Below are 27,977 nucleotides of genomic sequence, written 5' to 3' on the forward strand. Positions count from 1 at the left end.
AAAAACAAATACCCTTAGTGTAAACGCATGATAGACCGTAAAAGAAGCTTATTCATATGTAATAATGTTTATTTGTGTACACAACATATAAACAAAAGTGTGATTTAAAAGTTAATTGTGGTAATGATAATTTGTTGAAATGAAAATCTTACAAAATGGGTAGTGGAACATCTATAGATAACAAGCACGAAGAGGTAAGCACTAATATCGTGTCATTTCAGATTCATTTAAAAAATCGAACTTTAGATAAAGGAGTAGGTCCAGTAAGACCCCTTTTTGGCCCCAAAATATAGCAGTTTTACAAAATTGTTAAAATGTAAACTTTCAGTTATTTATTGGATAGTAGAATGGTTCTGCTACATAAATATGGGCTGTTTTTGACAATACAATGCACATATATTGGGTACTGGCACCATTAAGTCATGCTAAATTACTGAAATCTTTACAATTCCAGAATTTTAGTTAAATTTTAGACGGTTTCCGTGTAAAACGAAAGTGGCCGCATTCGTGTTCATCCAAAATATTGAAATGGAAGTTGTATTTGATGATAATACATAACATATATAAAGATTGAGGATGAACACGGATGCGGCCACTTTCGTTTTTGACAAAAAACATCTGAAAAGTGACATTTTTTCGCATATTTGGTAGATTTTTCATATTTGAGCTTGAATCAGATTGTTTTTAATGATTAAATAAGTTAAAATCTTTCACATAAATTAATTGAATCCTATGAAATAGACACTTAAGTGTTTAAAAAGTGGTCAAAATCTTTCGTCAGATGAAACTGAAATTTGAGGCCAAAATCGGTGCTTACCGGACCAACTCCTTTTTAATCCTTGTAGAGATTTCTGAAAATACCGTACACAATTAGTTTTTAATTAGAGTGACCAAAACATATTTCATAAATATAATCAGATACGGGATGTTTAGTTGTTGTCGCTTGTTGATGGTGTTCATAAGTATTTTTAGTTTTTCGTTTTTATATACATTATACCGTTGGTTTTCCTGTTTGTGTGGTTTTACATGAGTCCGTTATAGCTTGCTGTTCGGTGTGAGCCAAGGATTCGTGTTGAAGGCCGTACTGTGACTTATAATCATTATGGTTTACTTTTAAAAATTGTGACTTGGATGGAGAGTTTTCTCAATGGCACCCATACCACATCTTCTTATATATATCTATTTGAAGTTGAATTGGTTTACATATAAGTTTGTAGGATTTTTTATCTCGATTGATAATGCATTGTGTTAATTTTTTCCTTTCTTCATACTTACTGCGAAAAAATGCGTCAATTCCATGATGATACAGTTGCCCTTTGGTGGAGTTCTTTGTAGACCATTTTGGTTGTTGATGAGCTCAGCAAATGACAAATGTATCTCGAAACCTATTGGCCACACTCTCCACTAGAGACCATATGGCGTAGAAGGTTATCAAATATTTGTCACTGTACGGCCTTCAACACATGACACCCCATACCGCATAAAATACCAGTACTTCAAAAGGCCCGGCAATGACAAATGAAAACAATATGCACAAGAAACGACAACCCCTGAATTGCAGGCTTCTGATTGAGCACAGATACATACAGAATGTGGGCCGGGTTAAACATGTTTACGTATGCGCCAACATCCACCTTACCTGGGACAGTTGTGTCAAATAACAGCACAACAAATAAAACAAACTATTATTTACTTTTTTCATAAAATTAAATTTTGATAAAAATTGCTCCTTGTATTAAAATATCATGATAACATTTGCATTTTGCCTGTTGTTTCCCTTCAAATAAATATTAATAAACTTGAATACTTCAAATCATTTATAATTTGCATTACTGATATTCCAATGAGTGCACTGCTAGCCATACAACTAAGACAAACAACGTACCACCAATGATTGTCAACTGATCCGCTAGGCTGATTGTCTGTCGTATATACAAAAGAACTGAAAGTATAATTGAAAGGGAAATATTTATTAATTTCCTGTCCACATTTTGTCGTTCTTATATGCATACAAGATACCCATGTGTATAATAGTGCTTGATAGTTGTAAATTACAATCAAAAAATGTATATAGGGCCTAAACATAGACTTATACATATTACCGCATTTGTAAACACGTTCTTATCCTAAATATGTTCTCCTCCTCAACATGTTGGGGAGAGTGTTTATAGCTTAAAAATGCTAACCCTATATATGATTGCCTCCATAAGGCGTATAACTATAAGTAAAAATGTTACAATTGATAGTTTTTATTGAAATGCAAAATAAATACTTATGTACCTCCGCAGCGATTTAATAGATTTATAACCTTCAAAGTTGATTAGCCATTCTCAACTAAAGACTGTACAAGTTGTTAGTCTGCATTTTCATTAACAATGAAGGCCTAGTGGAAAGGTCAGAACATGTACATGTGCATAACGTGTGCGTAATGATTGTAATCTTTAAGAGTTTCAAATCTATTATCTAATTTTATATCTAGTTCAGTTAAATAATACTTTTGATATCAATAGTTATTTTTCATTGTAAAATTGGTTATAAACCTGTACTTATATCACTTTCAATTTAACAAGCTTTGGAAATTTGCAAATGAAAACAAATTTTGATAAACGTGTGTTATAATAGAATCTAATCGGCCATTTGCAAATAGACCTGTCTTAGAGGCATGATTTTTTTTTATTAGCTGTAAGTGGCTTTGAACTAGCTGTCATTAACTGTGAGTACTCTCAGATCTGTACTTGGTGTCTTTTTGTTGTTGGGATGTACAAGTAACCGACCACGTCCACTCTGTGTAGTATTTTTATGTGTATCCATCTAATGAGTTTGGACTTTTTCAAATGAGTTATATAGTTCGTTCTTATGTCTTTCCCATATTAGGGAAGGGTTGGTATCCCGATATCATGTTTAACACCCCCCCCCCCCCCCCCCCCGCCCCTACATTCTGTATGTATGTGTCTGTACATAGTCAGGAGCCTGCAGTTCGGTAGTTGTCGTCTACAAATATTTAAGTTTCTTCTCGGATAAACAACCTGACCTTTTAAATTGAAAAATTGACATTGCTCCTTGCTGAAGGCCGTGTGGTGACCTATAGTTGTTAATTTCTGTCATTTGGTCACTGGTGAAGAGTTGTCTCATTGGCAATCACTCCACCTCTTCTTCTTTATATTGACAGACGAAATATGAAAAAGGTCAAGTACATTTAATTGAAACTTTAGCACATGTAACGTCGGAAATTAGCGTCTTTAGGATTTTAGACGTTTTCGGACGTTTGGACAAATTGGCTACCGTTTTGTAATGTGTGGAAGCATTTTATTCCTTTAAGACCCAAATATGTAGGTAATAAGAAAAGAATCTTGGCATTTTTTACTCTTCGTGTATCTAACTTTTGTTTTTATCAATTATAAAAAATACGCGTTAACTGCTTTGAAAAATGAAATATCAACTTGGACAAAATGGCTACCGTTTGAAAAACGACTGTGTAGAGAAGATTTTATTGAATCAGCAATATTTGAACTCACATGAGGCAAATATTTGTACTTTTGTTAGATATTATTATTGTCTTACTCTTTTTATTCATTTTCTGCTATATCTACTTATAAAATTCACTTTCAGTCGTTGACTTAATGAAAAACGTCGTTGGACATGTTTCTTATTCCAGCTTAATATGCAGCCACCGAGTCAAATGAAATTTGGCAAAATAACGGCTTTAACGGCACAGAGTACCAACACATGTCGTTGTTCCTGCCAAGAATCAAGAAGATCAGAGAATAAGAAATAGGATCACTATACATAAGAGTTAAAACAGTTTTTCATAAATGTAACGTTGGACATCCGTTTTTTTCACATAGCTTTCTTATTTTAATCCTCAAATAAACTAGATATTACTTAGTATATGATCAAGAGCTGTAAAAATATAATTTAAAACATATACTGAATTTGTTACAATATTGTTTCGTGTTTTCTAACATTTTTATTTTTATTTTGTTTTTCGGATGAAATTTCGAAGATTCTGTTTTAAATCCTGGGCGTTGGAGGAACATCGTGCCCAACGTTTGAAAGTAGAAATAGAGCAATCAATACTTCAATTCAACCTTATTACAAAAAGCCTTGAAGTTTGCACTTGTTTGTAGGGAGATGGATAGCTTGACTTGCCTTTTTTTTTTTTAAGCTTGACTTGCCTTGTTAGACTTAACTTACACGGTCGGTATAATTGCATGGGATCTATAAAATATATAAGTTTCTCACTAAATCTATTCAAAGAAGGTAACCAAAGATTTCGCGACGATGCAAATATTAAACTTTACAATATAAATAAATATCTTTAACCAATGAATTCAAATAGCAAAGTCTTTGCAATTAACAAATATGTACTTATTAAGCTTCATGTAAATTATTTAACAATGAAATACATTAAATATGAAATTTGGAGTTTTACCAAGGGAGCTAATAATTAATTAATAACACTGTCTGCCACACAGCATTTCGGGGACTCTCCCTTTGGCATCTTTCCTCCCTCTTTTATAGCTGACTATGTGGGGCTTTTCTAATTATTGGGGGCATTATGATGACCTATAGTTGTTAATTTCTGTGTCATTTAGTCTCTTGGCAATCATAATACATATTCTTTTATATAAAGCGATGTCGTTATTACGACATAGCTATGTCGTTTTAACGACATAGTGATGTCGTTATTACGACATGATATGTCGAAATTACGACATAGCGATGTCGTTATAACGACATGTTATGTCGAAATTACGACATAGCGATGTCGAATAACGACATGTTATGTCGAAATTACGACATGCTATGTCGTAATTTTTGAATGGCCCTTATCGGCTTCCGTAAGTACGCAATATTGTGAAAAGTGTGAAATATCTTTTAAACTTTCTGGAAGTAACATTTTGTGCAATTGTGCAATTTGAATATAACTTTTTTTTAACTAGGAAGCTAACGTTTCAATCATTAAAGGCGATATAATCTATATAGAAATATCTATTATTCAATTTTCATAGTCTGGTTTAATTTATTTTCAAAAAACCTCAAAGAGGATTATTCATCGCATATTAATTATGTCAAATTCTTAAATCTCGTGGCAGAATTAAAATATATGACTTTCGACGTCTAGTTATTGTGTATTGGAGATTCCAAAGTAAACAAAATATATATGTAAACGTTAATCCTTTAATCTTCAGTAAATTTAAATAGTAAATGAACTTTTGGTATATTCTCACCTGCTGTTATTCGCATATTGAAATTAAAGTTTTCAAATTTCTTTCCTTTTAAAATTGTTATGTAGTCCAGACCATATATAACTCAATGCAAATATTAATCAGATTCGAAATCAGAATTAATGATTATTATATTAGTGGTATAATTTTATACTAATAATAATATGTATATGTGCAACAGTCTAAAGGTATAAAATAGAATATAGATAAAGTATGAATTTTGAGACACTCTTAATATTAACAGATACATATTACGATATCAAAAAGTAGAACTATTTATAACACTATTGGTTGATATATATATGCTAAAAAGAACGATAGAAATTTTCACTCAAAATCTGTGCGCGTTGTCATTTGAGGTAATACAATTTAATATGATTATACTGGTAAAACATACATGTATATAGATAATTGTGATGTCTCATCTGTGATCATGTTATTAAAACACACCCCAATGCAAATATGAACTTATAGAGTAAGTCCGTTGTTAAAAGAATGATATGTTTTAACGGGTTTCCAGTCTTACTTCCTCCCTCAAACAAACTCCATTATTTATGATACTGTTTCATAATTGAAAGAAAAAGTGCATACCTTTTTAGGCCCCACTTTTTGCCGCTTTCAATGTATTTAGAGTTCGGATCAGTACAACTTTCATAAGAAGGGACCTTTCATATCATTTTTCTAAACAGTTCTACTTCAACATTCGTTTTTTTTCCAGAACTTTCTAGAAGACGTAGAAGCCCAGAAGCAGAATGGAACTGTCAAGTCTGGTTCTCAAAAGGTACAACTGTATAACAATTTGGCCGTTTCAGAATCTAAAGCATCATGGGTAATTTCATTGTTCGTACCCCAAAATGAAAATAACGTCACGTCATTGGTTAAATTTCCATTGTTAATGACATTTTCAACCAATCAGGACGTTTTAGTGTGCACTTTTGAAAATATTACCCAGGATGCATTATATTCTGAAACTTGACTGATTGATTCGGAAGAGTGGTTTATCAATTCAAATACCAAACCTTATCTGCTATCATTGTGTCAGGTACAATATCAGCTGTGATCCGGTTACCTTCACAATAGATGTTTTTTCTATATATGAATGGGTATTGCGCATTATTAGAGGCGAATAGTGATCTAAAGTGGTAATTTTTATGTCACTTTTGTCTCCTGTAGAGAATTTGTCTCATTGGCACTTAAATCATATCTTCTTATTTTTATATAAGCAAACATTTGTGTCTACCATTCCAATTCCTATATTCCAATACAACGATTTTTGCAATCAAATACAGCAGATTTTGATCCGTGTTACATATACCTGTAATATATGTGGTAACGATTGCCGATACTAAGGTAGGGATAGCTGTCTGTCTTATCCGGGCAAAATTTTATACGAAATGTCAATGGCTTACAAGCCCTTAGCCAAAGCGTTGGGTTGGGTGTTCCGAACTCTCGACGTTTTGTTTGGACTGCGACTATTAAAGTTGATTGTGTGTTTGTCGCGAGAATATGTAACCCCACTTTAAAATTCCTGCCTACGGGCCTTGCTCGTTAGTTCTCGCCCAGAAAATATATTAAATATTTGCTACTGGACATTAAGCACCAATCTATCTATCAGAATGCCTTTTAGCAGGAAAGGTAGTAAAATGATAATTATGTTCACAAAATGAATGCCTTTTATTACTTAGGTATTTAAATAAATCGCTAGCCTATGTATATTATGAATCAGATTGTAACCAAAATAGTTAAAGTGACGACTGGTTTTAAATTACCGATAGACATCGAAATATTTGTATTGTTGTAAATGTCATCACGAAGCTCGCTTATGTAACGAAGAATTTGGTTGGACAATAAAAGCGGAAGAAAAATAGGACTATCAGGAAGACTTATCTATATAACATAAAAATCAAAACTCCAAATGAACAAAATGAATATTTAATTCACTTGGTTTATCATAGATAATCTTCTTTGTATGACTTTATAAAGAATTGGACCTATAATGGTAAGACACTCGTGGTAAGACGGAATGTCAAGGTACTTAAGTAAACAAGTGAATATACAGAGCTATTCGTGTATTTAACTGACAGTTTATTAATTAGAATCATGTTTGTTGACTCTGTGTGTACCTAGAGATCCATGCTTTTCTTCTTTGATACTGAAATTGATGTTTTTAATGATTTATTTTAAACAATTTTATTATACCAAAAGTAATAGAAAGTTAAATGCGCATGTTTTACCTTGCAATTCATTAACAACATTTCTACATCTTTACTGAGACTACTATAACACAGTGTTATAGTGACTACTATAATACAGTGTTATAGTAATCTCAGATCTTAATGTGTCCATAACAAAGGAGTAGTGGTATGATTGTCAATGAAACAACTATCAATCAGAGACCAGATGATGTAGACGTTTGCAACAATGAAAACAAAAGCACATACCACAAACCAAGCTATAAAGGCCCCGACATGATGCAACGTATTAAAGAATTCAGACTGGAAAATGAAATTTATATATGTTATTCATTACAGATGTGTCTCGTGGAAACATTTTTTTTTATAAACATGCTATTATGAATGTCCGAAAAAATGTTCTGTATATTTTATTTCGACAGAAACATTGTAATATTTCGCCGAGTGAAAATAATATTTCAAAACATTTTTTTTTAAATTAACCAACAACTTTTCTATTGTTGGGCTACAATGTAATTGACACCTGACCAAGACACTGTTAGTCCCTAATTATTCAGAGCCAGTTTTACTTATAGAGATTGTGATGTTGCTAAAACTTGGTATGTCTTTGAAATTTTAATTTGATTTTTTAAGTTGATGATATTCAGATAAAGCAAATATATTTGTTTTAAAAGTGAATTCACACCTGACTGTTCATCACATATCACTTGATCTTTAAAATTACTCCTTTACACTTACAGTGTGTAAGCCTTTAAAACTGGTAAATAATGGTAAAGTAAACCCCATAAATAACATCTTTATTTTCTATAGTGTACACCGGTTAAATTACATGCATTTAAACTTTTTGATGTAGATTTTAGTTGGTTATATTTCATTATAAAGGGTTAAAAAAGACACATTTTAAAAAAACTTTAAAAGGGAGAACGAAAATAGAAAAAAGAAAGTGCATTTCACGTGGAAGCTGGCATTGCTCGAAAACTGTGTGTGTACTTGCAATTGATCTTGTTTGTGTGTGTGTGTGTTTTTAAAGAACATTGGTTTTTAAATAGACCAACATTTCAGGTCGAAATATAGGTCAACACATTGTATTTGTTAAGAATAAATGATGTAATTACATGATATTTAAACAATTAAAATACCATAATTTGAAATATTTATTTGAAACTTCAATTATATTTTACAAATCAGAACATTTTTCTATTTAATTTTATTCCTTTAAGAATATGGGAGCAATATAGATACAATAAATTTAAACTAAAATACCTGTTTTTAAAATCAAACAATGAGAAAAGTATTTAAAAATCAATATTTACACAAAACGCGATACCGATAAGAGGTATGAATACACATTTTGAAGAGAATTAAACATTCAAGTATTCTCTTATCAACATGACGTTTTCTTAAACGAGAACATTGAGACTATGGCTAGGGTGACAGAACTGTGTTAATGTTTGATTTAGGACTTCTCGTTTTTGACATGTCAAAGATTAATTCAAATAACATTCAATGATGAAATCAAAGGTAAGTTATTGTTACTTATATTGCATAGTAATAGTGAACATGCTGTATGTATTGCATAGTAATAGTGAACATGCTGTATATTGCATAACCACGTCCCCTCGCTTTCCAGAACAGATTGTAACCAAAGAATCATAGTTAACCGCCGATGTTCTGTGCACAACTACATTGGTACTTATCCATGGATATGTTATAAAGGAGATCCCTAATTCTAAAGTTTGAATTACTGCACTATTTAGATATAAGCAGATGTGGTATAAGTGCCAATGAGACAGACAACTCTCCATTCAAGTCACAATTTATAAAGTATACCATTATGGGTCAAGGTACGGTCTTGTTTATGTTGCTTATTATTAGCACATAGCTATAGAGAAGCAAGCTTAAAGGATGACAAATATGTTAATATAATATTATGAATAAAGCTCAGTTAGTAACTTATGCTCTCCAAAATTTGATCGAACAAATTCCAGAACCGTTTTACATAACAAAAAATGTAGCACAATTCGGCATAAACGGATGGTTCATGGTGTGACAAATATGTACATACAAATTAAATGACTATAGCTGTAGGGATTAAAATAATTGATATACTCAAAATAGTATGAAGATCTTATACATACTATATAATCCTTAGTGTGCTTACTTTTACTTCGTCATTCTTATATCTGTAGTCAAAAGAGGAACATGTAGAAGCCACCCTTGAAAGGAATTGACTTTAAACTCGAATGTAATGTGCTGTTAAAATTACTGGACAATTTCATGTTTTGGTGTTGATAGTTTTTCCAGCATTCTGATGAAATCACCACTTGTTTTGAATCTTTGAACATTTTCATAAGGTGGATCCATTTAGTGGAAATAAAGTGATTCCCGGTATAAATTTTTAATTGAATTTTCAAAAGTGTTTTAACTTTCGAATTCTTTTTTGTTTCTGGTAGTCGACCTTTTATTATGACAATTATCTCGAAATAAAGTTCAATTTTTTATTGCTATTTTTATTTTTCATGTTTTGATTGACCTGTAGGTACGTATACACTACTGTATGTCGAACAATCGATTGATAAATAAATTAATAATTTCGTTTGATCGTTGTCAAATGCATGAAAGACAAACAAAATGTAGTTATGATTTCGTGTTGTTTAATACTGATTGTACCTGTGTATTGTATATGCGAGAAGGATAAACATAGTCAAGGCCAAATTCGTGTTTGTAAGAATTATATTTCAACACCTTTTTGTAACAAAACAAACATTTATTCTGAACATTTACACACAAACAATCATCACATCATCAACAAAGGAAACTCAAATTGTCAATCTATTTTTACACTATCGTTTATCGATCACTTTGATAAGTAAAAAGAACACTTTGTGCTTTATACTTAAACCTATCGCCCAGGATTTACCTTTTGACCAAATTAAACATGATCAAGAATACGAAGAAAGCACTGCTGTTTTACATTAAAGAATTAAAATCAGATTAACTGTTGTTATAAACTTTAATCTAGTTCTGTGAAAGTTTGATATACATATAGAATTTATTTAATGGCCGCAATCGTACATTGGCTTAAATGAAAATTCAAAAATGCCTGTAAGTATTTTGTTTTCTTTAATTGAAATTTATAAAAACAAGGATTTCAATAAATATTTATTCAATTTATCAAGAATGTTTTTATTAACCATTTAAACCCCAATGAAGTTTGTTTAGCTAAATACATACGAGATTCAACTATTAAATAATTGATTTTGAAATGAGAATAATTTTATGAAGTAGCCATGTTATTTGCATATTTACCAATGTTAACTAACGTTAAAGTTAACTTACACACACGTCATTCCATACAGTTTTTACACAGAAATCTTCAAAAGATTCAGTTAAATGACACCATCTACAGTGGGAGGATATGGGGAAGGGAATGGAGAAGACGTTTTTTTCTCCATTAATGTTTCATTTATAGCGGCATCTGTTGTAACGCTATGTTATAACGAAATTCCTTTATAGATAAAAATCTTTCAAAATGGTAATTTAAAAAAGAAGATGTGGTTTGATTGCCAATGAGACAACTATGCACAAAAGACCAAAATGACACAGACATAACAACTATAAGACTATTCTGGAATATTGATTCTATTTCAAAACATATCACAGAATTCAATTCATGACAGAATAAAGGTTATAGAATATTGTTCCAATTTTAACTGATATCACTGCATTTGTTTAAAAAAGTTTTCAGACGAACGTCTGTTCGGAGGAACTTAAAAATTATACATTGACAGTTTAACTTGTTTTCGACGATAAGGCACGGGGACCATACACTCATGTGTTGGTATTTGTATCTTTCACAATGGCATTAAAACTTCTTTGTCACGCATTTATGATTGATTATGTTAACACGAGACCTTTACTTTTAAAACCTTAACTAGGATACCAGTCTTAGAATTTAGTAGTTGACACGCATTCGGTCTAGATAAAAATCATCGGTGATGTTTAAACCAAAACAATTCAAAAACACAACCAATATTTTAAAGTAAGAGGTCTCTGAAGGAAAACCAAATTCCAAACAGTCGTGCTAAATATGTCTATTGTACATAGGAACAGTCGTGCTAAATATGTCTATTGTACATAGGAACAGTCGTGCTAAATATGTCTGTTGTACATAGGAACAGTCGTGCTAAATATGTCTTTTGTACATAGGAACAGTCGTGCTAAATATGTCTATTGTACATAGGAACAGTCGTGCTAAATATGTCTATTGTACATAGGAACACCATAAGTCGGTCGTGCTAAATATGTCGATTGTACATATGAACACCATAAGTCGTGCTAAATATGTTTATTGTACATAGGAACACCATAAGTCGTGCTAAATATGTTTATTGTACATAGGAACACCATAAGTCGGTGTAGTCGTGCTAAATATGTCTATTGTACATAGGAACACCATAAGTCGGTGTTAAATGCATTGCTTTCACTATTAAACGAAAACGACGTTTCATGTCAGCAGAGAAGTGCTCATGTACTGGCCTGTTAGTAACATGGGGTACGAGATATCAACAGTGGATCGATCTGATGGTTTTAAGATTTATCGACGATACCAAACTTATAATTTTATACACGACGCGCTTTCTATCTACCCAAGTCTCTTCAACTCAATTGTATTAGTATACGACACAATTCAGATTCTTAGTAAACAAATATGTATTTTAAAACATAAATATTATAGATCTGTTCATTACATTTTTCTGATTATGACGTATTAAAAAATGTAAAAGGTCAAATCTCACAGGATGTGGCATTGCTAATGAGGAGCCATTTTTAGGTTACAACCTTAATTGTATACTCTTTATCCATTAACATATGTTAAGAAATTCCTATAACTGCCTAGAAACATGGGCGACTTATCAGAATTAAGCCTGTCCTCAGTATTGATCGTAACTGACAAGTGAAATCTTCAAATAGGTTTAGAATAACTTATCAAAAATAAACATTACTTATCATGAATAACCAAATAGTTCAGATTACTTAATATTTATTTGATTTGAAGTTTTAAATGACGTACTCTCATGCGGAGAGATAGAAAAGATAGATGTCATATCTCAATAACGTTTTATCCTAGGGAATGTAAGCACTGTGATCATTATATCAAATTTAAGTCCATAATGATCAAGAATGTTTGTAAATAACTAAACCCTGGTTTATGGTTATTTAATAGAGCAAAGACACTTACATATTCTTTCGATATACTTTTAATTGCTTGTTTTTTATAATAAAGTCAAATACTTATCAATATATAGATGTTATCTTTTTTTTTTATTGTTGTGTACATCCCAAAAAGTTTTACCTAATCTTAGTTTAAACATATTTAATTATCGTGGATTGGGAAACAAGTTATTGTAACTTATATTAATCCCTTTCCACTTTTCGGGTGCGAGTGCTGCCTTGTAGCGGCATTAGCCTGTTCTTTTTCGAAATCTACAAGGGTGTCTTTAATGTGCAAGATATATGGCTCTCTCTTAACACGGGTCATCCATTTATCGTCCCCTTCCGACGGACTATCATCGTTTTCTTAAGACCATACTCGCAAATGGTGCCAAGGGAAAGCCGAAAATTCAGTCCCTGAGATTTTCATCCTTGAACGGTTACAGTGTCAATAGTGGAGCAAGAACTCTGTGTTATGTTTTATTGTTTCTTTTTCTAATTCTGCATTGTTCTTAATGTCCATGGTGTTGCCTCTTTTCATTTAGTGTCCTCTTTTTATCTTCTCGGCTGTCTCTTTATGAAGGTTCCGGGTTACACTCCGGTTTATCTTAAGGTGGCACGGTAGTATTTGCTTTCCAGAATTTAGGTTGCTCTTTTGTGTTTAGGTAAATGTATCTAAACAGTGTGATTGGACAAAAAATACAGTGTCAACTGAACATACTTTCCCAAACTGAGGGATGAATCAGGTGTAGAAAAATATGAAATAATTTTACATACAGATGAAAATTAATTTTTGAGAATTTTTTTAAATTTTGTATTCACTGCACCATATATAAAAGACCTAAAAGTACTAGTAGCCTTGGGTTTTTAAAAATAGCAAAAAAAGTAAACGGTCATGATACATATTCAAATTCTTTTCTGAATAGTAAAATGAAAGGACTTCCGTTAACTGTGAATGTAGAATTTTTTGCAGTGTTAGAAAGTGGTGAAAATTCTAAAAAGGCTATCATTATCCCTTATGGGCCAGGAAATACTACCGTGACACCTTAAAGTAATACCATGTCATTGAAGCCTTTATGCACATTCTATTTCCGGCTATCGGTTTTCTTTTTTGATAGAAGGAAAACTGATCAAAATCTGATAAACATGATTGCAAATCTATAATTGTATTGCAATGCCAGTAGACCATATCTGCAATTATTTTGAATGGCAATCGGGAATACAGATCCTATCGAATCTCCCATGGTAAAACTAGAAGTCGGTAACTAGTTGTGCAGTTCTGTCACCGGACTAATATATTGATTTCTCAACCTATCAATGTTTAATAACTAGTGACAAAAATCAAATCTATCTGATCAGTTGCACGTAGTTTCGTCTGTATGATTCATGAAGTAAAATGTATACTCAAACATAATACCTTACATGTATATAATACTATTTTGTTGAACGATTGATTCTTGCTTAATTAATGTCAAGTGGCAAATATTTCATGCATGTTCCTGTATTAATAACATACATTTGACTTAAATATAATATAGATATATATATATAGGTTTTGCAAGGTAGGACGATCGGGATGTCTCAGAAGAGGGGAAAATCTGCAACGCGAACATGATCTAGTGTGTTAGATAGGGTCAAAATTTTGACTTGCTTCTGGACCATAAAAGGACTCTGACAATCCTTGATTCCATGCGATGTTCATTTGAAATACCATGTTTATTTGAAATAACTACTGAAGGACGACTCCGGGTGCGGGAGTTTCTCGCTACATTGAAGACTCTTAGGTGGCCTTCGGCTGTTGTCTGCTCTATGGTCGGGTTGTTGTCGCTTTCACACATTCCCCATTTCCATTCTCAATTTTACATCTTATATTCTTATATGTACATACTGTTTAACTTATAACGTTTGGTCTATTGTAGGTTGCACCAGATTTAGGAAGACTACTTGCCACCTATCAACTGGTCCCAACATTTGAAAGATCAGACCGTCACCATTGTTTTATAGATAGTCTCGAGAATATAGATAACCTTCCTGCACCATTACCCCCACCAACAACAAAACAACAAATCTTTGACGTCAGCAAGTATTCCCATGTAGACGATCGGGCCCTAAAGGTAAAATTTTGAGACTATCTTGAACAGTACACAAATTAGATAAAAATTATCTGCAATTTGTCAAATGTGAACTTAACGTTATCACACTGATATGTACAGTTGTTTTCTATTTTTAACCCTAAATAATCGATTAGAAAGAATCGAAAGAAACTGCATCGGATTCCAGGCTTTATTTTTTTTGTCTAGTTTTATCCAAGACAAAGACTGATATCTATCCTTTCAAACAAACTAAATATAAACAGTAAACTGAGTCATCGCCCTTTAATATATGAACACAGGTTTATTTTTCGAGATCGTAAACTATTTTGACCTCTAAATGTCGTTTAGACTTTATGTATTTGGGTTGCTGTCTTACTCACATATGTTTTTTCTCCTACTTCTCGACTTTAAACCAAGAATCTATAGCCATGATGTTACTGAAATATTTGTGTTTTCCCAGGCACCAAAAGGCTTACACAAACAGCCACTATCAGCATTGGTAGAATATCTGATTAACGGATACAACGACGATCTGTCCAAAGTCCGAGTGATTTATAGATGGATAACAGCTCAGCCAATAGACCAACTTAACATACCGAAGAGAGAACCATCACAATCACACACACTGTTCCAGTTATGGCGGATAAAACACAGAAAAGGGAATTATGCTCAATTAGTCAGTTTACTATGCAGGTAAGAGCTGATGATCATACATGTATGATAAATCAAATGATGATAAACTAATCTTTTAAAGTTTATAATCTTAATTTAATGTTCAAAAAGGAGGCACATAAACCTATTGTGCAAACAAAACTGGGACTGTTATGCTCAATCAGTCAGTTTACTCTGCAGCCAGTGCCGCTATTCTGATCTATCAAAGTTTTTAATCATTAAAATTTTCAAAGAATGAGAATAAAACTACTGCGAAATCACAATTTAAATGCATTTACTTAGTACATTATAAGATGACACATATGAATATAACATGGCAAATCAATACTCTTACAATTGATACCAATTCAATATCATTTATGAAATGTACTGAAAAGGAACGACTCATATTAGGAATATTTGTCTGCTGATAATTCAATGGAATCTTATATAGTAAGAATTTGTTATTACGTAACAGAAACTTCTGAGCATAATAGCAGGTTAAGGGTACACACCTTCAGCTAACAAAACGAACATAATAGCTGATAAAAGTCTTTTTTTTTATATATTGAAGGTTTGCACAATTACCATGCATCATTATACACGGTAAACTAAAAGGGTCCACATACGATGTAGGAGAACATCTAGACGACGACCAGCATTATGGTGAATGGAATGCTGTCTTGGTGGACGGATATTGGCGTTTCATCAATGCATACTGGGGGACGTGCGCAGAGGGAGGGTCCGATGAAACGCAATGGGAATGTGTTGATAAGGGTGATGAGGTCAAAGGTGATTCTTTAAATAAACAGCTGTTTTACGCTTGTGATGAGAATTATTTTTTGACAGAACCTGATCAGATGATCAGTACACATTTTCCAACAGAACCTGCATGGCAGCTTAAAACAGATGTTGTAACTGAGGAACAATTTCAAACACAAGCCTTTCTAAAAGACCGTTTCTATAATCTTCACATGAAATTAGAGTTTCCTAAAATATGTATAGTAAAATCTGCAGGAGAAGAAATAGAATTACAATTTCAACTGCCAGAGGATCAAGCAATAAATCTGGATTTTCAGTATCTTCTGTTTAGATTGAAATCAGCATCATCGGGGAACTTACCAAGGTAAATAATAATAAGTATGATAGGTTAATTATGATCACAATACTATTAATAAGATAGATTGTGACATCATCGGTGAATTTACCTAGGTAAATTATAGCACAGTACCAGTACTAGTATGATAGATTCTGACTCATATAATGACATATACGATCACAACCACTTATTATAAATAGATCTATCATCTAAAGAAATATATATATCGTATATTCCATCTTCAGGTTCCATATGCACATATGTATGCATGTTCATATATACTGTTATTTCTTACAAGTTTTTAATTATCAATGAGAAAAATGCAATATTTGAGGATCATTGCTCAAATCAGCAAGCGCAATCAAAATATCCTATAATAGCCTTACTTGTAGGTTGTGTTTACCCATGAGAGTCTTCTACGGTTCAGCCTTATTTCTAATCAACAATTCCTAAACCTGCTATAATTCATCTTACGTTTTTGTGAAACACTTTCTATATAAAGGCACTTGAAGAAATAGAAACCTTTCTTAATATATATGACATTGTTTTTCTTCAATTAATGTATGCAATTTTTATTTTTGCAATGACAAACAATGTCTAGTAAAGAATAAGTTTATAGAATTATAAAAGTACAAACTAACTGTCAGTGAATACAAGAACGGAAAACAAAATGTTCGCTATTAATGCCGCTTGCACCACATCTTTTCGTGTTGTCTTTTGTGTGCTGTTTACATGTACAGAGTTTCCATTACACAGTAAAACCTACTGTAGTAAACATGTGTATATATACAAGTGCAACAACTACTTTTCTTGATTAACTAAAAGTGATCACAGGAAAAAAGAAATAAAAAATTGAATGTTATTCACTAATGACGAAAATAATACAATGCACAAAATGTAGCATATATCATCCTATTCCGTGTCCGTTATAGTTGACATTTCTTAACATGCAGAGACGAAGCATTGTTGACTTATACCAAATATTTCATAGGTCTTGAACTTGCTCCGATGTTTGAACTTTTGCTTTAGGTATCACTGTGACTGAGATAAAACCAACCTTTTTATTAAAATCCATGTAAATCATCGTCAGAAACTAGTCTAGACACCACTTAAGAACCACACAATAAAAATTGTTTACAAAATAAACTTCAGCAAAACAAAACAAACAGAAACACTGTTTAGCTCAATTTATAACGTAAAGTATAGCGGACAAGTTCAGCAAGTATAACATGACAGTGCTTTGTCCATTTTTACTACACAGTGTAAATACATGTATATATGAATATATCTTATTGACATGGCGAGCGTTTCTTTTGGATGTATATATTATAAACTGATATTTTTGCAGTGTTACCGATCTGTAAGTCTATAGTCATAAAGGCATGCTGCATGTTTTGCAACATGATATACTTACATTTTTCTATATTTTTACTTTAATGCTAGACTGTTTTAATAATCTGCTTTTAATGCTTAATACTATTAAAGATTTTCGGTTTAGATATTAGTAGTTATCTAATTTTACTTTAACCAATATTGCATGAAGGACCTATTTTCAGCATGATTATTGCATAATTTGTACCCATACTACATATGTATGTACTGATTTTAATACTAGTTAATAAAATGTTTCATTGAATGTCTATTATCTGCCAGAAAGTAACGAAAAAACCTATCGTGATTACAGAAGAGTAATTCTTGCATACATTGTACTATACTTTCGTTCAAACAAACTGTTCACCTTTACAAAGTTCTCTGAAAGCATTGCACAACATTCTTTGATAATCTGAGGATAATACCTAATGAGAAAAATACTGAATGTTTTAAGGCATACTAATTGTTTACAGGGCAGCTCTCGTGTTTTTTCGGCATTATATTATCACGTTTAAAAAAAAACTAACATAATTTTTCTTACACTTATTTACGTTTAAATGCAGTAGATCTAGAGAACACGAGGATTCAATATTTTACTTGTATGTTTTATCTTTTTCTAAAAGAAGACAACACGACCAATTTAACTCTTTAAGTTCAATTATACTCAGCTGAAACTATATATATTATTCTTTTTTGCTTAAACGTCTTAAGATTTGCAATTTCTGAAGTTTTTTCGAATGTTTATTTATATTTCCTGCTATATGTTTATTGGTCTATCTCTTATTGCATCGGTGATAAAATTTGTAAGTACAAAAAGCCAGTGCAAATATAAGTCTAGATCAGTCATGTTCTTAATCAAATATATGCAGTTTATTAAATATTCGAATTTCTAGCCAATTTTTGTTTAAAATTTGCGACTAGTTATTTGACTAGTTATATGCACAACGTACCATGACAAATTCAATAAATCATAAGTAAGGGAAAATAAAACCAACTGGTAATAATTTGAACACCATGGCAAGAAATTAAGGTGTCGAAAGTGTTGCCGCTGATTTTTTTCTAAAAAATTCGAACAGGACACAATTGTGCCAAAATTAAACTGAATGTTTGAATTCAAATGGTTAACTAATCATGTGCTCTGAAAAGGGACTAAGAAAGTCACTTCCCGAAAGCTCTATTTACAATTTCAATAGAATACTGGCATACATACTGGTCACTATAGGTTGCAGTCTTGTAATTGACTGCTCCATAGGCTTACATGAAAAACAGCTGATCTTTGAAAATGAAAAAATAAAAAAATGCTACATAGAAACAAAATTTCATTTTAAAATCGTGTACATGTATGTACTAAATTAAAGATAAAATTGTGATTTAATCGAAAAAAAGTGGGTCATACCACGAAGAATAAAAAGTTACGTAACCCTGAAGCCAAAACATGTTTTTTCTACTTTCTGTTTGCTGTTTTTACTAGGCTGCACCACTTCCAGTAAATATGATATCCTTCCACTTTCCTGGATTGTTATCTCCAAAAAGATGCAAGTTTGTTTTAATCTATAGATATGTTTCAATTCAGCATAAACCTATAATCAAACAGAAAAAAATGCCTCGAAGCAGTTCTTCTTCCCCTAAATAGAAATAACCTACTTCAAACTGTAATTGTTAAGTCACATTGACCTAGATACACTACTTTATTGTGCTCTTACCATATACATGTACACCAGCGTATCAAATTTTGCAAATAAAACACCCTATACGTGAGAGACTGTATGTACGCAGTTCTTGAAAAGAATACATTCAGATTTTGTCAATTTTAAACAAAATTATGGATTATATTTATAAATGTGTCTTGTTATTACAAAAATACAGCTTTTAGACTATTCTGCGTACCAGTTATTTTGTGGAGGGTATACATTATTTAATTGCTGTTAGAGATAGCTAGTTACTCGTCAAGGTTGTGGGTTAGAGGTATTCTTAGACTAGTCATCTCACAAACTAGCTACATGTATGTATCTTGATGTAAAAAAAAAGTTATGGGTAAAATGTATTGACCTCTTATGGTTAACTTTTACATATTGTGACTTGGGTGGAGAGTTGTCTCATTGGAAATCATATCGCATCTTCTTATATCTATATAGTGCAATTTAAACCTCTTTATAAAGATAAGGATAACGTATTTGCAAAGGGTTCTGCTATCATAATCAGATAGTCGGGTTTTATTTTGCATGCTGTAATGAAGATTTCAAACAAGCGTTACTGTATTGAATTAAGGTATATTTTCCGCAGATCACAATGAATATCGTTATGAAGACCGCACTTGACCCATAATCGTTTACTTTTACAAATTGTTACTTGGATGAGAGAATTGTCTCATTTGCACTCAAACCACATATTCTTTTATCTATATACAGTATATTTGTTTAATATCATCAACCATTTACTTACAGGTATGATCGGTATGTCTTTTTACAAAGAAAGAAGCCTCACATCTTGCACATTCGAGTACGATCTCCTGTGAAAGATATATTTCGATTTGAACTGGTAGGAAAAGATGTAACAATAACCGACCCTGGTTATGATTACGACTGGGTAGCAGTCTATAAATTTGATTTTACAGGAAGTACTACAACCGATGTTGACGCGTTCCCAGAATGTCCTGTGATTGGTTGGGGTCCAGGACGTGCTGCAGTGGAATGTGGAATGGCTCCTATGAGTCATTTTGGCGGGGAAATTCTTCCCGCAAATGATGGAAAGTTAGAAATTAAATTCAGTACAGTTAATGATAAGGATTGGAATAAAATGGATATAAAAGGACAGTTAATTCGCGGTGGTAGTGCACCTGAAGAAGTTTCAGACCACATCGTTCATAGAGTGGAAAACGGAGACATAATATTTAACTTGACAACACCAAAGAAGGGGGAATATGCATTTAAAGTGTACGCAAACGAAGAGGGAGATAGAGAACCGAAAAACGTTTGCAACTATTTAATTACTTCAAATCAAAAGCAAGAAAATACTCCTTTCCCAAGAAATTTCTCGGAATGTCTTGGAGAAAAAGAAGCATTCCGTGCGATGGGACTTAAAGCATTAACCCATCAATCAGGGTACATAGAAACTGGAGATGAAGAGCTAGAAATAGCTTTCCAGAAGATAGGTGACATTGACTTATCTCTTAATTTATCAGGGAGTTTGATACATGCCGAAATGGCCAAACGACTGATTTCCGAAGAGGTAAATGGGGATAAAATTACATATAAAATTCGATTCCCAGGTAATGGAAATTATGGCCTGCGACTTATGGGTAACAGAGGCCAAGGAAATGAAGTTATGTACGAATATGTTGTTAATTATAAACAGAAAAAACAAAAACATAAACCGAGAGAAGAAAAACCACCACCTGAACCAGAACCTACACAACAACCTGAAATCAGTAGTAAATTTAAAGGTATGCTACTTTAAAAAAAAAAAACCATTTAATTCTTTTCGTCTGGCAGGTTAAAAAAAGTTTGTAGCATGGCTGTAACATATTTTATTCCGGCCTCTCTGAAAAACCTACCGGTTCATGGTCAATGTGTTGGGATCCTGAATAAGCAAAAAATATTTGTCACTGGATGTCAAGCAAATAACAATCAATCAATCCTCAATAAAAATTTGCAAAAACTTTGGAAGTATCTCAAAATTATCTAGTCTCTAGAACGTATACGTATGCATTCAATTTACAAACTCCTTTGTTTCTACCCGTCTATTTTCTAGTACTCAAATTGAACGCACTGAATTTTGTTAATTTTCAAACTACATTCTGCTCCTATTTAATTCAGTTTTGCGTTCGATTTTTTTTAAAATGAGTGTATCTGAGCACCTATGATATACGGTTAATATAGAAAGGCATCAAGAACAGAAACATACTGAGGGCGAAATTGGAGATTTTCATATAAATAGGCACAGATATCAAAACTATTATAGGCGACAAATCCTCGCCCAAAAGACAAAACAAAACAAAAAACAACCAAACAAAATACTAGTAAACGAAACATTTTCTCTGTTTCCATATTCTAGCATATCATAGGCACAAAAGGGTAGAAGTCTGCACATTTTTGGTTTGCGGACGTTTAAAAGCGACCAGCCAAAAAAATATAGTTTGCATGTCTTCTCCATTTTTAGAATTACCTCCAACTCCCGACACTTACATCCCCGTAGAAACGGACAAACATCAGAAAACACGTTCAAATTTTTTCTATCATCTGTTTTCAGATGTTCCAAATGACCTAAGGAAAAAAATAAAGCGGGCTATTGAGGATCAGAACGACGTTGAGCTTGAAATGGCAATAGAAGATTTAAAAAGCCTTGGTCTTCCGACAGCACAAAAAGACATTGAAACAGCAGAAATAGAATTAGGAGTTATGAAAACGAGGAGAGGTATAATATATTTTTTTGTCCTGTTTTAATTATTTACTACTTCTACGCTATGAAACAGATCGTTTTTTAAGTTGATAGTGTCCCTCTTTGATTAAGTTTATCTGCTAATTTGTTGGATATCTATTTTTAAAAATAGTGTTTCTGAATTACTAAATTTATAAAGTGAGTATCTTTGTTTAATGTTCTCCTCAAATGGATTCAAAGATAACTGGGATAACATTTCAGTGTACCATTAGTGTTTCAAATTACCGGATGTCACTAATAAATTGGAAATGATACAATCAACCGAGAATTCAAGACTTGAACAGTAGAAGCTTGTGAAGCTTCGGACAGACAAGTCATGTGGCTCGTAACAAATGTAAAGAAGTTATTATAGCCACGAGCAACAAAAAGACATACAAATCATTTTGTTCATGTTTGAAGTTGGCAACAACCTTTAACTAGTTCGATACCGTGATTATAATGCATACTAACACGAGAGAATATATTCCCATCTAAAAAACAAGTATTGTGGATAAAAGTAAAGAGTTGGAGATACCATTTCATAGTTTTTTAACCGGAAACTTCAACGCACCGCACCGCCATGCTATTTCAGATTATTACAGAATAGAATTTTGAAGTGATACAATATAGAAATTGGATTTTGTTTGTATTTTCAAACAGAAAATGGTGTTACCCATGTTTGAAAAAATCCTCAAATTAAACAAAATCATTTCAAAAATACAATTTCATATACTTAGTTGCACACAAACACAGTATGCTAATCATTCTAATGTCCTTTAGTTCCTTATCCAATGATATGTCTTTATATGACAGAACTGAATGAGGCCACAGAAGTGAGAGATATGTCCCTTATTAAGGAAGCAATATCAAAAGCAAAACAAGGTTCCTATGACAAAAGACTACCTACAGAAATGGCACTAGCTAAAGCAATGCTGGAAAGACTCAGAAATATAACAAAACTCATGCATGCTGTTCTTTCTCTTGACCAAAAGACCATTGCAGAAATTAAAGGATACCAAAATCCTCCACCTGCAGTTCATAGAGTTATGATGGCTACACTGCTAATTCTGGGTCACTGGGAGGAGGAAACCGAGGTAATGCAGAAATAAATCAAATTACATCTAAACCTGTATATGAAGGCCTCACTTTAGAGAGTTGTCCTCTAAATTGAAGTTGAAAATGCATAGTATTATATGTATTGCTACACATAGAGAAGAAGTGACATTATAGGTGTAATACCACCAATGAGTTTCCCCTATTTGTTTGCACTTTTCAAAAAAATTATGCAGAGTTTATTTTAGTTTCAAATAGAGAAATACTTGGAATGAGTAAAGTTTAATCCTGTCCAGTACTATAGAAAAAAATTCTCATAACATTTCATTGCATATAAGAAAATAAACATCACTAGAAGTTAACCAATCAAATGTTCCCCCTTATTTAACCTGTGTACAAGCTTTAGTAACCATGTAAGCTCAAGTTTCCAAAATATTCCATAGAAATGTTGTGTAATTGTGTAATTAAAATATATTATATATTCTTTATTGGATGCGACCGTTATTTATAAAGATCATACCTTAATATGCCTGGTATACTATTGTCTGTTCTGGATTACCTTACCCTGAACATTGACAACAAAGCATTTGTAACAATAACTATCAAAACAAAGGGCAGACAAAAGACAAATCATCTTAGATATGTGTCAAAATAGAAAACATATGTATACAATGAACTGTTTTGGTGATATTCATGTCTATAATGTGTTTTGACATATACTATATTTGTATGCTTTCACATTTCCCCCCGCTGATACAGTCACATAATTAATATGGCTTCAATTAACGAAAGCTCCAATTTTATCTCATGTGTTTAGAGACCTCTCCATTATGAATTACCAAGTGACTTAAAACTTTGGTTAAAGATGCTTTTACTTGGAATGCATGTTAAGGATCCCAGTGATGCAGTTTTTAATCTTTTTGAAAGAAAAGCGAAATTTTCTAAAAAATAGTCATTATGTTTTGATGCTTTCATATGTAAAAATGCTATGATTCCGCAGACTTGTGCTTATTTTTTCAATAGATAATGAAAGGCTAACGTATCTTGTATTTATAATGTGCTGCCCTTTGACATACCGAATGTAATACTTGTATTATGTTTCTCTCTCCAACTCGTGCGTTTTCAATTTGAACGTCCTTTTGTTTCTTTCGCCACCTCTTCTAAAAAAGTGATTAATATCTGATTACAGGAATGGAGGAACGTCCAAATTGCCCTCGGAAAAATGGGAAAAGATGCAATCAAAAGAAAGATACAAGAACTTAAAATAGACGAAATTCCTGTTGACGTTGCCCTCGGTGCACGAGACCTGATACGAGACTTTACATTGGACCAAGTCAGAATGGTCAGCGCTGGTGGTGCTACATTTTATGTTTGGGTAAGTTTCATAGCATTAACTTATATACAATGATGTACGTTCGAAACATGTTATTGTTGTGGCGAGGTCGGCGAACTTTAGCTGTAAAAAAATGTTACCTGGAAGATTTTTATATTTTCTCTACATGTTGATATAAAACATGTCAAGTACTTGAATAATATAATTAAGTTACCTACCGACAGCCATAAAAAATATTTTCCAGCAGAAAATTAAGAGTCATATGTGGCTCTCAATTTTGAAATTTTTGGTGCTTTATAAACAAAAATCTAAAGAAAATTCGTTTGCATTTCTATCCAGAAGATTATAAAAAAAGAGGGACGAAAGATACCAAAGGGACAGTCAAACTCATAAATCTAAAACAAACTGACAACGCCATGGCTAAAAATAAAAAAGACAAACAGAAAAACAATAGTACACACGACACAACATAGAAAACTAAAGAATAAACAACACGAACCCCACCAAAAACTAGGGGTGATCTCAGGTGCTCCGGAAGGGTAAGCAGATCCTGCTCCACATGTGGCACCCGTCGTGTTGCTTAAGTGATTACAAATCCGGTAAATAGTCTAATTCGGTAGGTCATATTCATGAAGGGAAGGGGATTGTAGTTACGACGTAAGGAACATATCCGATATCATTTGTGAAACGGTTATTCCATAACGGTCAACCAACTCGTGATGGCGTCCGTAAAATTTACGAAGGGATGATTTCAACTTCACCATTTGAAACTCTTGGTTTAATAGCTTCCTTGTGAGCAGCAAACCTCTATCAAGAAAATCATGATAGGAAATGCAAGCACGGGAATATCGTATCAATTGGGAGATATATACCCCGTATGCAGGTGCTGCTGGAATGTTGCTACTTAGAAATGGAAAGTTCACAATTGGAAAGCTGAAATCATCTCTTTTGTCGTAAAGTTTTGTTTTCAACCGACCCTCATTGTCAATTTCTAGATGTAAGTCAAGATATGAAGCCGACTTAACTGTATCTGTAGTATCCTTTATCTCTAGTTCGATTGGATAGATGCGTTCCACATAGTCACCGAATTTTGAATTGTTTAGTGAAAGAACATCATCTATATAGCGGAAAGTAGAGTTTAAGGATATTGCTAACTTCTTATCTTTCTTCCTAAGAAGTTCCTGCATGCATATAATTATACATATTCAAGTATGTTCAGCAAATTATGAACTTTAAATGTGCATGTTGAACATTCAAGATATTATAATCATTAACATTCTTATATTCATATTTCAACTTTAAATACTTTGTTCCAGTTCATTGACACTTGAATGTGGATAAGTTTTTATTATAAATGTTTATTATTTGTATTAAGAATCAGTTGAATACAATAATGTGTTTTTCTTTCGAATGATATTGTAGATCAGAGAGTATACAAAAGAAATTTTGAAATGGAGAAAAATTGGAGTTTCTTATGCATAGTAATTGCATATTTGTTTTCAAGCTAGATTGTATTACTATACATATATGTTTCGAGTACTTAGAATAGCTAGACATTTTTATTTAGATTTCTTGCACAAAATTTAAATTTCACGGATTATTCTTGACATATAAATGTCGTTGTGTAGTTCATATTTCTTTTATTACCTTCAATCATATTCCTCTCCAGCGAATGGATATCTTTTCCATATCTGCAAGTCTTCCCGTATATTCCTTTTTACAATATATTGACCATAACCATAGATTGTTACTGTGCACCTCCTACTTTATTTTCATTTCAATATCTTTCGGGCATTCACTCACCAATAAGGGCCATAGCAAGATATTTGTTTATCATTTTGTTATACGATGATGACTGATGTACCAATATTTGGACTATTTTATTTATTGTGTCTGTTTAGTTAACGCATCAATGTAAATATAACGGAATTTGATGAGGCTGTAATCAAAGTGAGAGGGTTACCGATATAAAACCAAGTCAGGAATATGACAGTTCTTGTCCATGATTATGGACTTTCCGAATTGATTTTTCTCTAAGTTCAGTATTTTTGTGATTTTACTTTTTGTTAAGCTGTGGTCAAAGTACATCCAATTAACTTTTCATTTTTCATGTCTTTAATAGGGTTTAGCTGTTAAGATCATGTTCCCCGATTTGTCTCAGATTCTCATATTTGATTTATAACATACATCCATAAACATAACTGTAGATATACATATAAATATATTGAACAAATAAATTCATTTTTGTTTTAATTTTTTTTATATTCAATGAAGCTTTTAAATTCATTAAGCTCTAAAAGTAAACCTCATGTTTTATTTCATTTGTAAATATTTTACCCTAAAAACCTGACATTTTGTAAAATCTGTTTTGTCAACTCATTCCCTATACGACACATTTTATTTGTCAGAGAACTAAATGTCCAGAATATCATACATAAAAAACCAAACACAAATGACATTGTTTAGATTATGCCCCAGTGTGTATTGTATATTTTGCTCCTGTTTCATACCATATTGTATGCTTCTTATTTTAGGATTTTTGCTAGCATTTTAGAATGTTCAGTTGTTTAAAGTAATGTACAATTAAAAAAAAAAATGTTTATGGAATATTTATTTCGAAGTATAACATAGTTGAAAAAGAAATGAGAAAAATGATCAGAAATAATAATTTATTCAATTGAGAATTTTTGTTTCCTAATTGTGTAGACCTATTTTTTTAGAAATAAAAGGCATGTTTGTGAAGTTTAGATAAAGAGTAATCGAAGATACCAGTCTTACAATGAAGGTCGCGTCATCGTTTCGTCTAAACATGAAATACACATGAAGTACAGGATATATTTGATATTTAAATTTACTTTCATCAAAGAGGGGCTTAAGATACCAGAGGGACATTCAAACTAAATAAATTATAAATAATGTTTGTTAATAATCAAAATTATGTTGTTCTAGGTGAAGGGATTAACAGAAGAAATATGCCAAAGGAACAGTGAAATTATTAAAGACATCAGACCAAGAACAAGTCGTCGACGAAGAAGTACAATGATGTCGGAAAAATCTTTCTATTCTGAAAGAACGATGTCATTCAATTAATTCTACACATCAATGTATTGGTACATAACTATTTCTCTTTTAATTCAAAATCAAAACAATTGCATACAATTATTCTGAATATCAACTGTGATGTGATGCAAAGATGTCCGAATTACATTTTACCTAACTAACTTGACTTATATTCCGTCCTACATCAATTTACGTATTTATTTCATGTAAACAAGTATTATGATTAAATTGTCAAAATTATTGGTGATATCTATTTAATTTTATGCC

At 32.2% G+C, this 27,977-nt stretch overlaps 1 protein-coding gene across 7 annotated transcripts; it reads left to right on the forward strand.

The window, feature by feature from the left end:
• On the forward strand, positions 1–27,947 carry LOC139500805 (uncharacterized). Of its 7 annotated transcripts, XM_071289666.1 has the most exons (11): positions 60–194; positions 5,947–6,009; positions 14,554–14,748; positions 15,188–15,420; positions 15,953–16,504; positions 17,826–17,837; positions 20,293–21,290; positions 22,097–22,261; positions 23,078–23,358; positions 24,507–24,692; positions 27,600–27,947. In XM_071289666.1, exons 1-11 carry the CDS (start codon positions 156–158, stop codon positions 27,738–27,740), a joined length of 2,865 nt encoding a protein of 954 aa, XP_071145767.1. In that variant the 5' UTR covers positions 60–155; the 3' UTR covers positions 27,741–27,947. The 7 variants fall into 7 exon arrangements, with proteins under 7 accessions (XP_071145768.1, XP_071145767.1, XP_071145774.1 ...); XM_071289667.1 differs by lacking the exon at positions 17,826–17,837 and having other exon boundaries at positions 1–194; XM_071289671.1 differs by lacking the exons at positions 60–194; positions 5,947–6,009 and adding an exon at positions 7,089–7,227.
• Positions 27,948–27,977: the final 30 nt, after the last annotated feature.

The sequence above is a fragment of the Mytilus edulis genome, chromosome 13, assembly GCF_963676685.1.
Source record: "Mytilus edulis chromosome 13, xbMytEdul2.2, whole genome shotgun sequence".
In the NCBI taxonomy this organism is placed as follows: domain Eukaryota; kingdom Metazoa; phylum Mollusca; class Bivalvia; order Mytilida; family Mytilidae; genus Mytilus; species Mytilus edulis.

What these genes read in the sequence shown, in the direction of transcription:
- LOC139500805 (XM_071289666.1), top strand. Translation starts at nt 156, where the DNA reads ATGGGTAGTGGAACATCTATAGATAACAAGCACGAAGAG. An exon ending in AGTTATGAAAACGAGGAGAG is followed by an intron (nt 22,262 to 23,077) that starts GTATAATATATT and finishes TTTATATGACAG; the next exon opens with AACTGAATGAGGCCACAGAA. An exon ending in GTGCTACATTTTATGTTTGG is followed by an intron (nt 24,693 to 27,599) that starts GTAAGTTTCATA and finishes ATGTTGTTCTAG; the next exon opens with GTGAAGGGATTAACAGAAGA.